Here is a 17293-nt window from a genome sequence, read left to right as displayed (position 1 = left end):
GAGCATTTCGAACATAGTTTTTAGTTGAGATAGCCATTAATATGCTTAGAAGTGGGACTGGCTGAAAAAGGGAAGATGTGGCATTGTTTAACTCATTTTATCTCTACCTCCAAAAGTATCGAATGTACTTGGGGGGACACCATACAATAGGCTGTCGTCAGCATGGTTTTCTTAAGGGAAAAACTTGCCTGATAAATCTGATGGAATTCTTTGAAGAAATAACAAGCAAGATAGACAAAGGAGAATTGGTTGATGTTGCATACTTGGATTTTCAGAAGGCCTTTGACAAAGTGCCACACACAAGGCTGCTTAACAAGCTATGAACCCCATGGTATTACATGAAAGATTCTAGCATGGGTAAAGCAGTGGCTATTGGCAGGAGGCAAAGGGTAGGAATAAAGAGAGCCTTTTCTGGTTGGCTGCCAGCAACTGGTGGTGTTCCACAGGGGTCTGTGTTGGGACTGGTTCTTTTTGTTATCTGTCAATGATTTGGATGATGGAATTGATGGCTTTTTAAATTCAGTTTGCAGACAATATGAAAATAGGTGGAGGGGAAGCTAGTTTTGAGGAAGTAGAGGGTCTTGGGTAGATTAGGAGAATTGGCAAAGAAGTGACAGATGGAATACAATGTCAGGAAGGGTATGGTCATGCACTTTGGTAGAAGAATTAAAGGGTTGATGATTTTCTAAATGGAGAGAAATTACAGAAAAGCTGAGGTGCAAAGGGTCTTGGGAGTCCTTGAGCAGTATTCCCTAAATGTTAATTTGCAGGTTGAGTCTGTGGTGAGGAAGGCAATTGAGACATTAGTATTCATTTCAAGAGAACTAAAAAAACAAGAATGTAATGTTAAGAATTTATAAATCTCTAGTGAGATCTCACTTGCAGTATTGTGAGTAGGTTTGGGGCCTTTAACTTACAAAGAATGTGCTGAAACTGGAGAGGGTTCAAAAGGGGTGCACAAAAATGATTCCAGGATTGAATGGTTTGTCATATGAAGAGCGTTTGATGGCTTTGGGCCTGTATTCACTAGAATGCAGAAGAATGAGGGGTGACCTAATTGAAACATATCAAAGGGTGAAAGGCCCAGATAGATTGGATGTGGAGAGGGTGCTTCACAACAGGAGAGACTAAGACCAGAGGGCACAGACGCAGAATAGAGGGACACCCATTTAGAACTGAGATGAGGAGGAATTTCTTTAGTCAAAGAGTGGTGAGTCTGTGGAATTTGTTGCCACAGGCTTCTGTGGAGACCAAGTCATTGGGGATATTTAAGGCAGAGGTTGATAGATCTTGATTGGTCAGGGCATAAAGGGATATGGGAAGAAGGCAGGAGATTAGGGCTGAGTGGAAAATGGATCAGCTATGATGAAATGGCAGAACAGACTTGTTTGCTAAAAAGCCAAATTCTGCTCCTATATCTTATGGAATAAATCCAAGCTAGACAATAGTATCATTATTCTGGCATCACAGGCTGCATTTTTTAACAATTCCAACAAGTCCTATATCTATTTGGGTAAAAAAAGGAAGTTAGCTCTAAAGCCATTGGACTCTGTTCACAGAGAATCTGGTCAATTGTGGAACGGTTTGGCTGCAAAGATCAGTTTGCCAGATCCACAGCCACTCTTAATTTTGTGGCAATTGATTTTAATTACCAGTCATGGAAATGACACTAATGAGGTGCATTAATCTTTGAGTAGCACTTTTCACGGAACACAGGAATGAATCTTGCAATTTTGGTGGGTAATTAAAGCATTGTGTAGTTTCCAAAGCTGGCAAGCTCAATTGCATTATTACATTGATTTGGTCATTTCTGTTTCTATTTATCATTGTAGCCATAAACAAACATTGAGTCAGAAGGCTGTTGATTCAAATCCTGCCCAAGGGGCTGGAGCATGTAATCAAGCTGACATTACAGAGTAGTAATAAGGCTCTACTCTTTCAATAAGATATTAACCTGAGACCTATCTGTCCTCTCAAGCAGATATTGAAGAATAATGCTGTCCTGCCAAGTATTAATTCTTTCATTTAAATCAATTGGACAAGTGGACTAGCCATTTTCTCAATGCTGTTTTTGGGACCCTCTACATTCTAAAGGGCCACACATTTGCAGCAAGGGCTGCACTTCCAAAATTCTACATCTGACATAAGACAATAAGACCATAAAATATAGGAGCAGAATTAGGCTATTTGGTCCATCGAGTCTGCTCTGCCTTTTCATCATTGCTGATCCAATTTTCCTATCTGCCCCTGTCTCCTGCCTTCTCCCCAAATCCCTTCATGCCCTAACTGATTAAGAATCTATCAACCTCTGCCTTAAATACACTTGGCCTCCGCAGCTTCCAGTGAATACAGGCCCAGGGCCATAAAACACTACCCATAGGATAAGCCTTTCAATCCCAAAATCATTTTTGTGAATCTCCTTTGAACTCTCTCCAATGTCAGCACATTCTTTCTTGGATGAGGGGACCAAAGCTGCTCACAGTGAGGCCTCACCATGTATAATGCAGAGCATTCTGAATGATTGCATCACAGTCTGGAACGGTCTCTCCAAGGCCCAGGTTCACAAAATGCTGAAAGGGGTTAAAGACTCAGTCCACTCCATCAGGGGTGCAGCCCTTTCCATCACCGAGAACATCTTCAAGAGATGGTGCCTCAAGAAAATGGTATCTATTACTAAGGACCCTCATCATCAGGGACATACCCTCTTCTCATTACTACCATCAAGGGGGAGGTACAGGAACCTAAAACCCCACATTCAATGATTCAGAAACAGCTTCTTACTCTCCATCATCATATTTCTGAATGTCCATGAACAGAAATTCATTATTGAATTTATTTATTTTTTTAATTTTACATTTTGCACTGTACTGTTGCCACAAAACAACAGAACTCATGTCATATAAATGAGATAACAAATGTGATCCTAATTTAACGCTATACAAAGTACTCCAGGGTGGCCTCATCAGTGCCCAATAATAACTGATCCATAATCTCTCTACTTCTGTATTCAGTTCTACTAGCAATAAAGAATAATAATCTGCAGCTTAATAGTTATTTACTGTACCTTCATCCACAAATGTAGATTGCTGATTACATTAAAAGTGATGGTCAAATTAGATAGGGCCTTGTATTTATTCTGTGAGTGATTGTCACGGTATTATTACTCTGTCATGACAATTCACAGGCACAGGGAAAGGAAGATAAAACACTTGCAACTTGAATTACCTACAGAATACTTTCAGCGACTATATTGTTTTATTGGGCCTCTTCATACTGAGCTATGACTCATGAAGTGAATGCAACGTTCTGCCTGAGATCACCATGAATATTTCAGAAAATGTTCTGCTAATGTCTGACCAGGCTTATCCCCACAGGTCTCAGAATGACTGGAGAGGATGATGAAAGTACCTGTGTATCCTATAAACTCTAGAATCACACTTCTAACCCGAGGCACCTGAACTTTTCCCTTTGCAACCACAATGATTCTTTTGCTGATGCTAATAGCACGCTACTTTTGAAACCTGTGCCCATGTTTGTTACTGCAGGGGTTTAAACGATGGTGCAACACTCCTATGGTTCCAGACAAAAACAAAATCATAATGAGTAAAATATTAGCACTTCCACCTCCCCCATCTGCCCTGCTGTTCAAAGCAGATAAGCTGACTGAATTGTGGCCTGATTGGTGTGATCTGCTCCAACTCAAAGAAAAGATCTGAGATCTGCCTCACATTGCTTTCAAATCTAGTATACGCAGTAACCCCTACTCTACTCTCCATACTGCTCCTGCCAAGTATTGATTATACTCAGTAGAAAAGATCTGAGATCTCCCTCACATTGCTTTCAAATCTAGTATACACAGTAACACCTACTCTACTCTCCATACTGCTCCTGCCAAGTATTGATTATACTCAGTAGAAATGTTATTGAAACCAATAATCCATTGATAACAAAGTACTTATAGGATATATGCAAACAGGAAGAAATCTGCAGATGCTGGAAATTCAAGCAACACACACACACAATGCTGGTGGAATGCAGCAGGCCAGGCAGCATCTATAGGAAGAAGCACAGTCGACGTTTTGGGCCGAGACCCTTCATGAGTCCTGACGAAGGGTCTCGGCCCAAAACGTCAACCGTACTTCGTCCTATAGATGCTGCCTGGCCTGCTGACTTACAGGATATAAGTGCTTATGACATTCAATGTTGAAAAATATCATGCGCAGCAGAGAAAAATAATTTCTATGTCCAGTGCAGTTAAGTGATTACTGCACAGTTAAAGCTACAGGTATCATAATACCTCAGGTCACATCACTCGGGTTCTGCAAATGGTTAAAAAGTTAGGCAAGTCAAATTTACATACAAATAAAAAGGTGGAACTGCAGCTAGCAATTGCAAGCAAACATAAGCCACAATTAGAGGAGTAATGTATTGATCTTTAACTGTGGTCCAACTGTTATGGAAGTTTGGTCTTGTGCTTTTGTTCTCATAGGATTCATTGTGAAAGTCAATTCTTATGTTGAATTCAATATGGCTGGAGGTCTTTCTAGCCATTAAATTCAGAGAAGTATAAAATGCCGGTCCTCTCTTGGAAACTTCCCATTGTTTAAAGTACAGAATTAATCTGTCCCATGCCATGCACTGAAATAAAATTACCAATGTCAATTTTTTTGGTATTAGCAAACAACTTCCATTACCGCTCAGACTACTTAACTGCTTTAAAATGGGTTATCACAGGGATCAGAGTTTGAGGTCCATATCAATGATTATCTGATACATACACGTCACCACATAAAACCCTGAGATTGTTTTCTCTGCAGGCATACTTAGCAAATCTATAGAACAGTAAGTGTCAACATGATCAATGAACGATAAACTGTGCAAGTGCAAGTATAAGTAAATAGCACAACATATTGAGTATGAAATAACAAGATAAAGAGTCCTCAATGTGAGACCATCAGTTGTGGGAACATGAGAAAGAGAATGAGTGTAGTTACCCCCTTTTGTTCAAGAACCTGATGGTTGAGGGGTAGTAACTGTCCTTGAAGCTGGTGGTGTGAGTCCTGAGGTACCTATATCAGAACTAGCTGTCATAGTTTTGGGTATGTGAAGTGAAATATCTAGTACCGAGATGAGAATAAATCTCTGCACTCAGAGATGGAGTGGGTGTGAAATCCTCTACCTTGTTAACTGATGAGTCCAAGCTGATTAATATATTTAACAAGGAGTTTAATAGATTGCCTGACACTCAAGGCATCAAGGAGTACAAGGAAAGTGCAAGATGTGACATTGAGATAGAGGTCCAGCTACAGCCACAAAGGGCCAGATGACATACATCTGATTTCTTATGTTTGTATCTTACCATTCTAGTCTATACATTTTTTTCTCTTCTATATTCTCATTCAGTTCCTTTCATTTAAACCTCTTCCAAACAGATCAGCTGGAAATAATACATCATCACTATGCAATCTTAGCTGGCACCATCATATGACCCATTCTCTTCATCTTCACCCTATCACAGACAACCCAATTCTCTCTATACATCTCTCTCTTTGCAATTTCAAACATATCTGATTTCTACCTAACTCTTAGCTCTAATGAATGATCATTGGGCTGAGAAGTTAACATTTTTCTCATTCCACTGATCTGCTGGTTCCTGCATTTACAGTTCCTTCTTATTTCTCTTGATGATATGTCTGATAAGCTGAAAGTAACTTGCCGTCTGTGAGAGAAAGCAGTTTCAATGATGATAACTAACAAGAACAGGAAAAGTTTCAGTCATATATCTGTACACTTGTGAATATAATTTCAGCTCTTCTCCTGTAACCCCCTATCCCACTCCCCCCTATCCCACTCCCCCCTATCCCACTCCCCCCTGTCCCACTCCCCCCTACCAATCTCAGAGCGATTGTGATGGACTTACCTTTCTTCTTGAAGAGCTCACTGCAAACGATATCAGTCAGGGACTGGATCTTCTGTTTCTGCAACTTATTGGGTGGAATGCCCATGTAAAACTCCAACAGGAGCTGGCTGCAGAGCAAGAGACAAGACACTGTTCATCTCCGTAATAGGACTTGAGAATTTAAAACTAGTACTGCTTACATCTAGACTGGCAGAATGGGAAGTGGATGTTAAACTAAAACTCTTACTGCAAGTGCAAGGGAACTGAGGGGATCTCAATCCATATCAGGGTTCTACCAATGCCCTGATGACCATAAACTCTTTAGTCAACAGCATGATTGCTGGAAGTGACATTGCGGTGCAGCTGAAAGAGCTGCTGCCTCACAGCTCGGGGGCTCCAGTTTCACCTTTACCTCCGGTGCTGTCCTCATACTCTCACTCTAACTGCATCAGCTCTTGTTTCCTCCCACATCCCAAAAGCACGTAGGGCTGTTAGGTTAACTGGCTGCTGTAAGCTGTTCCCAGTGTATAAGCGAGTGATGAAACATAGCTGATTGGATTATGAAAACAATAAACTACAGAGCATATCAATCAGTGGTAGGGAAATGGTATCACTCTGTGAACTAGTACAGACTTGATGGGCCAAATAGCCTCCCTTTCTTTTGAAAGGACGTGTGGAAACCAGAATGTGCCATCCAGCTTATCCCAGCTTGCAGGCCCTTGGCATGAGCTGATTCTTCAACTTTGCATTAGGGTGGTGAGAACACCCAAAATGCTCCACTTCATCTATTGGATTAAAAAGCAATAGGATGCTGTATAAATATTCCTGTCTATTTGACATATTCAGTCCTTGCACAGATTAATAATAAAGGATGGGACTAATGAGGACTGCGTGGGTTACTACCTTCCTAATAAATTTGCTGGCACAATTGATGGTAGTAACCCCAAAGAAATGAGAATGAGCAATTTGATTTGTTTCAGGTGGGAGAACATTCCTTAGCTGGGTCAGATTATGAACATTTCTGATTTGTTACTCATTGGTTATGCTGGTCATGTCAAATTGCAGCATCAACTCATAGAGCACAGCAGGCAGCTCTATTTGTTTATTAGTACTTAGAGCTAAACCTGCAGCGAATGCATTTAACTCAAATTAAACCAGCAGTAAAAGGGGTCAGGCAGCCTTCACAAACTAAAACTGACCATGCCTCATGTCTTAGCATGCTGTGAGGAACCATAGGGATTGGGAATTAACTTTTTAAGCAGGTTGTGAACTGAAAGAAATGACCTGTCTCTTCTTCCCTTGAACCCCCTGAGGTATGGTCATCAACAAATCATTCAGATCCACAGAGAAACAGTAATCTTTGTCCCACCAAAAGCTTCCAAAGTTATTAATACTCAATAAAGTAGTTGTCATCAGCTTTCAAAATAATGATAAATTCAGAACACCTTCCAGCCAAACAGCCTTGTGTGACAATGGTCAAAACAACAAAAAGGATGTTCATCTCTTGAAAGGGCATTTTTCCAAATCAGTGATGGGGAATAGCAAGTGATTAGAATAAGGAGATTACAAAGGGAGGGTTAAATCAATCAAATTGCCACTGGTTTCATCTTTGTATTATAAAATAAGAAGGATATAGATAAAATTGGGAAACTTTCATGGGATAGTAGACAGAACTGTTCCTCTTGTCATTTGGGAATAAACTTCTTTAACGGAATAAATTATGCTCCCAGTAAATTCCATCTAGCGTTAGGATTAACACTGCATAAAGACGTTGGAGTAGAGGCAACAATACCAGAGGGGACCATTCCTAGAGATGACTATTTCATGATTTTCCATAAATTAAAGCTATGTCATCTGTACATGCAGCTAGAAATGTGTTGGAAAAAAATTGCTTATTTTTTCTGCATAAATTCAGTGAGAGTGAATTTAATTTTATATCTCAAAATTTTGGGCAATGATTTGTGAACTCAGGGCAATTATCTGAAAGGCTGTAATGTGGGACACAGTTTCAGAGGTGTTGATTAAGCTGTAGAATTGTGTTCATTTTTGTAGTTTATCTTTCCTATGGTTTAGTTGTATTTTTATATAATCACCTATATATGGGTAATCAATCAGTGAATATTTCAGTGGTATAACTACTTCTGTATTCTTCTAGAAGTTTCTTCATTTTTCTACAGTAGGTGTCATGCCACTTGAATCTGATTATTTCATGTGTTAGTTGTTATCTCTGTAATGTTTTCTTTTCAGTGGGAGCTAGGTGTTTTGTATGAGACAACCACAATTTCTTTGTTCATTCTTTGTTCTTGAAAGACTTAACTAAACAACTGTAAGCACCACATTTTATGCCTTTCTTGTCTTCCTCTGTATTGCAAAAGCACAATGATCCAGCAGTTTGGTATAATCAGCAGATTGGTTGCAAAGATTTAAGGATGTGCAGGAATCCCAGATGAGCGGAAAGTTTTAGTATACACATTTAATAGGAGGTAAGACCTTTCTCGTTATTTTCAAAATCATTAGGGAAACAGCTAGTTTTTGCTTCAACACACCATCTAAAGGAAGTCTAAGAGTAAAGGAAAACTCTATTCTACTTTAACTTAAGCGTGCATTAGAATTATTATCGTTTGATTGTACAAGTTGTCTGAGTACCGTGTGTGGAGTTTGGGTGCACAGATTTAGTGATATTGGAACATTGATTACAATCTAGTGATGAAAGCAGGTACGTATTAAATGTTCTGCATAGGGAATTTAAACACCATGGATAAATTGGAGAAACCTACTCCAGTAATAAGAGAAACTGAACCTGTAGTTGTTATGTGTGAACAGACGACTTAAGGTTTGGGTTCTTATTTGAACTAAATATTTGAATTTGATAAGATTAATTAAGAAATCAAGATGAAATACACTATTAGTGTTGAGTCTAATGGAACTTGGCTGTTGGAGATGTTAGCACAATTAAGAAAATAAGAATGTGCTGAGTTAGATCAAATATATGCTTTGATTGAACAACTGAAACATTTCACTGAATAAATGGGAAACTTGACAAGTGATAAAGGAAAATGAAAACTACTAAATTATGAAATCAGTATGAGAGAGATAGTAAAAAGTCTAAAGAGCAAATTTGTGCATTAACTGAGCAAATGACAGAATAGAAGGGTAATTGAATCAAAGTACATTGCACAGAACTTCAAGGCAAACTGTCAGTGACCCTCCTCCAGGAGGCCCCTCCCCCCACACCAGACAATACTCCAAAGCAGTGCTTCCGTCCAAACTCAAATGAATTCCAGGATGAACATGATGTGAATTCTAGCAACTCAAGTGAGGATGGCAATTATGGAACAATAGGAATGGCAGCCATGTCACAACATTCACAAATAAGGACTAAGCAAGTGAAGATGCACAGGGACACAGCTGGATCCTGTGAAAGGAGGCAGGTGGTTTCTTATGAACCATCCAGAAAAGTTTAATAAATGGTCCAAAGAGGTTTTGTATCTTAAAAAGGAAGGTTCAAAGACTTGGGCTGAAATTGGGTGTATCAAAAACATATACAGTCTGAACCTTTATGATGGCTTCTAAATTCTGGTTTCTATGTTATCTCCTCAGTAAATCTGACAATAGACTCATAGAGTTAACACTGACATATGAGATGATAGGGAAAATCTACAAGGTGTTTGGAAAGCTATCAAGAGGTAGTTAGAAGAACTGACACTGATACAGAATGATGGGAGAAAGGTGGTTGAGTATAAGGAAAAGACTTTTGAGACATTTCTGATTCTGTGGAATGGTACAAAACAGTGTGTTTGAGTTACAGAGAAGTTCATGAAGTAAATGAAGATAACATGGAGAAATCTGAATATGGTCAACTGTCATCAACTTTTATAGATGGTCTGAAAGCAGATGTTGCCAAAATTTTACACTATGGAAGGTATTTTATCTATTGTTAACCAGTTGGATGAAAGAGGGATTCTTTTTAAATCTCACTGTCCATCAAATAGTGCAGTCTGGCCTGTTAAGAAAATGAAGAGCACCTGGACATTGCCACTGTTTTGCAGGGTTGCTAATCAACGTATTGTGGCCCAATCCATCAAATACTTTTAATGCACTGAAGCCATCACACAAGTGGTTTACAGTTTATTTGGCCAGTAGATTCTGGTCCAAAGCACTGATGGCCAGATGTCAACTGTGCTTGGCCTTTACAATTAATGGACAAAAATACCAGTAGATGAGACTACCACAAGGGTTCCACAACAGCCTCACTGTATACTATATGTCTCTGAGACAACAAGACAGCATCTAAGAGACCTACCAGCCATTGACTTGATTATTATATATTCTGTGGATGATGTCTTGATTGCATCTGACACTGCAGAGCAGCATGAATGTAATGTGCTTTCTTTACTCAATCATTTATCCTCCGAGGGTCACTAAACAATTGCAACAAAAGAAGTGATTTGCTTGGGACTGTTAGAGCGATTTTTGGGTTTAACACATATACATTTAGCAGTTGACTTTGGCTACCTGCCTTCACATCTGAATATGTATTGTGGATTTAATTTGGAGTGCAGCTCTGAACAACGGGTTCCTAACAGCTGTGAATGTCAGACCAGACAATGCTGATTAAAATTCATTTGGATGTCTGTGGTGTGGATATGAATCAGGAGGTGTGAAGGTTGTATGCCATTTCAAAAAAAACATGGTCCATACCTTGTAAATATGGAATAGCCCTTTGATGTTTGGCACATAAAATATTAGGCCCCACATTGGGCCAGTAGATCTTTTGACCAAAAGTGTCTCCACATGATCCCTGCTGTACCTTGTTTTGTTGAATAAAGAAGCTGCTTTGTATCTACTAGTAATTTTCTCCAATAACTTCATTCACATAACAACAAGGACATAAAATTTCTCAAGGCAAGTGAGAAATATTGAGGATTTTGCAAAGACTTTCAAATCAGCATCACCACCTGCAACAGTCCAGTAACTCTGATTGTTTCTGGGTTTGTGAAACTACAGCAGAGTATGGTCCATTCATATGTTGAAGTAGAACAACCACCCAACCATTTGTTGAAGGGCAGCAAATGCTCAGATGACCATGTGTCTCCTAATGAAGAACAGTTAGAAGCATTCGAACCTCCAAAGGCAACATCATGTACAATATCTGGCATTATGCATCCCTGGCACTGGTACAGCTTTCACCCTGTACACCACTGGAAAAACATGGTTGCATGGCAACAGTCTTGAGTCAGGAGATACAGAGCTATTTTTTAATATTCTTGACTAGTATTTTGTAAAATTGGATTGTGTGCCACTTGAATGAGTTCTGTGTTTACAAGCAACCAACCTGGCAGTCAAGGCTGTATCCAGTATTATGCTGGATCACATTTTGAATATTTGATGTACTCATTCAGTTTGCACTTTACTGTCAATGAATAGGGTCTCTCATCTAACAGCAGCTTGATGGTTCAAATGGGCATCTAATATCATCATCCAGCAAGCAGGTCCAGTGAATCCAGCACCACTGTTGCCAATTGAATATGGAAGAGCATGAGATATAGGAGCAGAATTTGGTCATTTCGAGTCTACTCCACCATTTCATCATGGCTGATCCATTTTTCCTCTCAGCCGCAATCTCCTGCCTTCCCACCATATCCCTTCACGCCTTGACCATCATCAGACTATGATGACCATATCTGTGCAAGGATAATAATATGCCATGAAGAGGCAAGCCATTACAAAGAAATGCCTCTATTAAACCCAGAAATGATTTTGCACGCCAATGGCTCCTCAACAGTTGAGAGAGGAGTTAAAATGTCTTGATGGGCTGTCACTTCTGAAACTGAAATACTGGCTTCAGGAAGTATGGCTTCTGGTTCCTCTGCACAACAGGTGAAACTGCAAGAATGCGGAAAGAAAGTCAGGTAAAGTTTGAATGAATTCTTGTTATGCCTTGGAATTGTTCATGAATTTAGAAAGTTACAGAGGCAAAGAGGATTTCTTACAGCTATAGGAACCCATATTAAGAATTGTCAGCTAGTACAAGAACTAATGGATGTTATACAATTGCTGCTAGAATTGGCTGTAATAAAATGTAAAAGCCATTCCCAAATAAGTACAATTGAAAGCCATTGAAATGCATTCACCAGAAATAGCAAAGAAGGAAGCATGGAAAGAAGAAAACAAGAAAAAAGAACTGCAAGAAATACAAGAATGAGTAAAGTGAACCCAACAACTAAAGTTATGGAAATAAATATAAATTCTTTATCACACACAGAGGAGGAAGAGGTGTTTGCTATCTTGAGGTATATTAATGTGAATATACCCCCAAGGCCTGACAAGGTGTTCCCTTAGCCCCTTAGCAAGTATAGAAATTGCCAGGATCCTAACAGAGATATTTAAATCATCCATAGCGACAGGTGAGGTGCCGGAGAATTGGAGGATAGCCAATGTTATTCCGCTGATTAAGAATGGCCCTAAAAATAAACCAGGAAATTATAGGCCGGTGAGCCTGTTATCAATTGTGGGGACGTTTTTGGAAGATATTCTAAGGGACTGGGTATGTAAGTATATGATAGACATGGATTAAGGATAGCCAGCATGACTTCATGTAAATTGTGTCTAACCAATCTCATATTGTTTTTTGAGGAAGTTACCAGGAAAGTTAATGAAGGCAACATGGACTTAAGCAAGGCACTTGACAAGGTCCCACGTGGGAGGTTGGTCAGGAAGGTTCTGTCATTTGGCATTCAAGATGAGGTAGTAAATTGGATTTGACATTGCCTTTGTGGGAGAAGCCAGAGGGTGGTAGTAGATGGTTGTCTCTTTGAATGGACACCTGTGAGTAGTAGAGTGTCACAGGGACTGGTGCTGGGTGTGTTGTTGTTTGTCATCTATATCAACAATCTGGATGATAAAGTGGTTGACTGGATTAGCAAATTTATGGATGGCACCAAGATTAGGACTGAAAAATAGCAGCTGGAATTTAAAACAGGTAAGTGTAAGGTGTTGCACTTCAGTACGACCAACCTTGGTAGTGAATGGTAGGTCACTGAGGAGTGTGGTAGAACAAAATGATTTGGGAATACAGGTCCATAATTCATTGAAAGTGGTATCACAGGTTGATAGGGTCATAAAGAAAGCTTTCAAGAAGCTTTCATAAATCGAAGTACTGAGTACAGGAGATAACATGTTATATTGAAGTTGTTTCAGACATTACTGTGGCCTGATTTGGAACATTGTCATAAACAAGAGCTAATCTGCAGATGCTGAAAATCAAGCAACATATTGTGTGCAGTTTTGGTCACCTACCTACGGGTAAGAAGTAAATAAGGTTGAAAGAGTACAGAGGAAATTTACAAGGATGTTGCTGGGCCTGGAAGACCTGAGTTATATGAAAGGATTGAATAGGTTAGAACTTTATCCCTTGAAAAAAATAGAAGATTAGGAAATTCGACAAAATTATAAGAAACATTGATAGGGTAAATGCAAGCAGGTTTTTTTCCACTGAGGTTGAGTAGGACTGCAGGTAGAGGTCATGGGTTAAGGGTGGAGGGTGAAAAGTTTAAAGGAAACATGAGGGAAAACTTCACTCAGAGGGTTGTGACAAGTGGTGCATGCGAGTTCAATTTCAATGTTTAAGAGAAATTTGGATAGATACATGGATGGTAGGGGTATGGACAGCTATAGTGCCGGTGCAGATCGATGCAAGTTCAATGCAACAATGAAACCAATCACAAACTAGTAGTGCCAACTAAATTGTTTCCTTCCATGGAACATCAGATACATTCCTTAGGACATACAGTATTGGAATGGAAACAGGTTCTTCCAGTGCTGTGAGAATCCCAAGTCCAGGGCAAAAGCTCTTCAGGGCACAGATATAAGGAAGATGTATTACATGCAAGAAAACCAATCCTGGAACAGTGGATAAACTACTACAACAACTATGTGCCCCTGCCCCAACAGGACTATTTTTGCATCTACAAGTGGACTACATTATTTTACCAAAGTGCCAAGGACACTGTAATGTACAGGAAATAGTGCATAAGCTTTCAAGGTGGGTGGAACTGTCCCAGCACAAAAAGCCACTGCCATATGCATAGCAAAAACTGAGCAAGGACGACATTTCAAGAAAGGATTTGCCCTGTCACATTGATTCTGACCGAGGAGCACATTTCACTGTGAGTGTTTGTTGGGAACTCTGTCAACTTGTGAACACCGAATGGTCTTTCTAGTGTCCACATCACCCAGAATCATCAGGGCAAGCCAAACAAATGAATAGGATCAAACAGTGACAGGGTACCATGAGGAGGGTGCATCATTGCCTACAGCTCTTCCTATGCTCTTATGTAGCATCAGAGTAAACCCAAAGAAGAAAACTAAATTAAGCCCACTAAGGGTGTAACAAGGCGACCCATGCCACTACCTGGAGCTATTGATCTCAGAGAGGTAAGCATACATATTATGGCAGAGAGTTTGGTTAATTATTGTGTGAAACTAACCCAAGCTGTTCAATCTGTTTCTCAACTGGTTTCTGTTGCTTGGAGTGATCCACAGGAGGATACACATTGATTTCTGGTGAGTGGGTCCTGATCAAGAAACCACATGGAGAGCCACTAGGAGCTCAGTGAGAAGGACTTTATGAGGAGCTGTTGATTACAAACTCAGCAGTGAAAATAGAAGGAGATATGCTGTAAGTGAGCCAAAGCCCAACAAAGACAAGTACTGAGGTTAATGTGCTAGTAAGCTCTGACTCAGTGCCTACGTGGCTGGGCTACAGTGAGCAACTTATCAGCCAGAAGTCATTGAACAAAGTTGTTAACTACTGGGCACAATGTTTATTATGGTGTTATTTGTTGCTGTTTTTCAACCAATCATGAGAAATTAAAAATATTGCTACAGCTTTAAAAGGAGTCAGCAATGACACATCTGCAGAGAGCAGCAACAGAAATAGTTGCAATACATAAAATGATTTCCAAAATCAGATGGAATTATACCTTTCCTTGTTGGGCACACAGTAGCTATAGCCAAAGAGTATTGTGCTTAGATATCTGATGAGTCTAAAGACATATCAGATCTGGCTGATCACATCCATAAAGAAGCAGCTAAGGTACATCAATCCAATAAATGGGATGTCTTTGACTATCAAATCAAAGCTAGCAAACTGTGGTTATTCAATATTACAAACTATATTTGCTTTATCATAATTTACAGCTAAATTACTTGTATAAGGGCCATCATTAGGAGAGCTGCTCAAACACATAAATGTGTCTACTTAAAGTACACTTACTTATAAGGACAATCCATTTGATTATAATAATTATATAAATACCCTGGTAGGGAGTACTCTGGAGTTATGTGAATATAGCAGGTATTAATTCAGACAATGGTTTTTGTGATGCATCTAGCATGGTAGTATAGTGGGTAGTGCTTGTCGCTCTCACTTTCAGCTTCCACCACTGGCTCACCATCTCTTGAAAAGGAGAGCTGAATGTATTAGTCTCTCCCTGCCAGTACATAGGCTCTCCAACAGCAAGCCTCATGTAGTGCCTCCTCGCTGGCGAGACATGGAAATTGAATTGTGGTGGTGGTGTTGGTTATCATCACAAGCCTGGGCAAAAGGTATGGAGATCCTGAGATTTCCAGTCATCAGGAAACTCAGACTCAGGCTGAACTACAGAGGACGTGGAGGACACAGGCCCACCAGTGTGAGGACATGCCCTGGTGCTCATGAACCAGATCCCCAGCTTATGGGTAAATAACCCCAGTGTCTTGTGGATGGCCTTGGGAGAGATGAAGGTTATGGGACTAAACCCAGACAGTAGATCCGGAGTGGAGCCTCTAATAAGGTGGCTGGACGTCATTCCACGTCCTTCCAGCAGCTCCTGCAGACAAGCTGGTGCCAAACGTTTTGCTTCAAAAAATTTCCTTTGAATTAAACTTGTAGAGGCTGAGAGGGGGATCTTGATGACTGGGCATCTCAGGATCTTTATACCTTTCACCCTAGAGGTGTCTCTATGTAATTGAAGGGAAGCATTTGTCAACCCAGGATATGTTTGTGACCCAATTACATGGTCAGCAACCTCAGCAGTCTAAGGAGGATGATTGTATCTGATCATGACATGCCATGCTTAGATTTGCTTATGCCAATGACCATGGAATCACAAAGTATCAGAGAACACAGATGAGAACTGTGTATATGAATGCAGAGTGGTGTGTATGCTTTGTGTAAAGGACAAGCTTCTAAATGAAGCTAGACAGTTTGTTGATACCAGGCCACCAAAAGGTGCTTTCTGATTGTCCTTGATTCCAGAGGGGTGTGGGTTCTCATTTGATGAGCGACAGGGTAAATGTAGTGAGATTGCTGAGAGCACTTGGGTAGTGCGGAAGGTATCGGACAGCTGCACGTACAGTCGTTTGGGAAACTGTATAGCACTGCATTGCTTGTAAATGTGTGTGTGACTGCATGTGTGGAAAAACGTAGAACCAAAGCCCAAGAGGGACAATAATGCAGGAATATTTAACGTTCTGTGTAAAAAGGATACAGCAACATCATGGGCTCAGTTATGAAAGGGGAGAGAACTCACTCCACACAAACTTGAGAATGTTGAACAGGGCATGGAGAAAGCTGCCCATCAGATGCACCCAAACACATACTGTATACATATTGGTTAAAGCTAAATACCCAAGAAATACATGGGACAGTATAAACCCAGAGGTGTAAGATAGAACATGGGCAAATAGGGGAATGCCAGTAATGTGGAAAGATATCAGAACTTTAGGGTAGTAGTGAGGCAATGAGCTGGAGGAGGAGAGAGTAAATGGGGAACGATGATGTCAATGAACTTGGTATGGACTATGCGGAGTAAAAATACCAGGCTTATGAAGAATACTCAGGGCTGGATAATCAAGGGAGGTATGATAAAGTCTTCCTGAAATGCTCAAGTACAGCCCACCAGGAGGATTTAGACTTGGGAATAATTCCACAATAGTTTCATGGACTGGGGAAATAGATGAATAAAAAATGGAAGCGGGGTCATGAAGTGATGTGGTGAATATAGCTGCTGCAAACACACAGAGGACTTGCTTTGTTTGGTCCAACCAGGACACCAAGCAAGGGACTACTAGAAGGGTAAAGGAGATGGTTTGTTACAGCTATGGTGTCTCAAGCCAATTCTGCAAGAAGGGAAGAAGGTGAGATAGTTACCTATTGAGGCAGGCATAAACCATGGCAAAACCTTCCCTACCCACGTTGACCACTAACCAGGTCAGAACAAGTAAGGATAGCTTCCAAGTCAGACAAGCAGCTATTGGCAGACCCCATTGCCAGAAATGGTCATCCGTGGATATACACAGTAGAGAGTCAGTAACGTGATATGTTAGTCGACAGAGAAGCTTCAGTATTCG

The 17293-nt window shown here is 40.2% G+C and overlaps 1 protein-coding gene across 1 annotated transcript in view; it reads right to left on the bottom strand.

The window, feature by feature from the left end:
• LOC132405303 (dedicator of cytokinesis protein 2-like) overlaps window positions 1-17293 on the bottom strand; it is a 640537-nt gene that overhangs the window by 408415 nt on the left and 214829 nt on the right. Inside the window, exon 25 of the mRNA XM_059989997.1 lies at window positions 5921-6027. Coding sequence (XP_059845980.1) covers window positions 5921-6027 — 107 coding nt within the window. The remainder of the gene's footprint in view (window positions 1-5920; window positions 6028-17293) is intronic.

Source organism: Hypanus sabinus, chromosome 15, assembly GCF_030144855.1.
Source record: "Hypanus sabinus isolate sHypSab1 chromosome 15, sHypSab1.hap1, whole genome shotgun sequence".
NCBI lineage: Eukaryota > Metazoa > Chordata > Chondrichthyes > Myliobatiformes > Dasyatidae > Hypanus > Hypanus sabinus.
The sequence above is the reverse complement of the archived record's forward strand: the minus strand, read 5'-3'. Positions and strand labels throughout refer to the sequence as shown.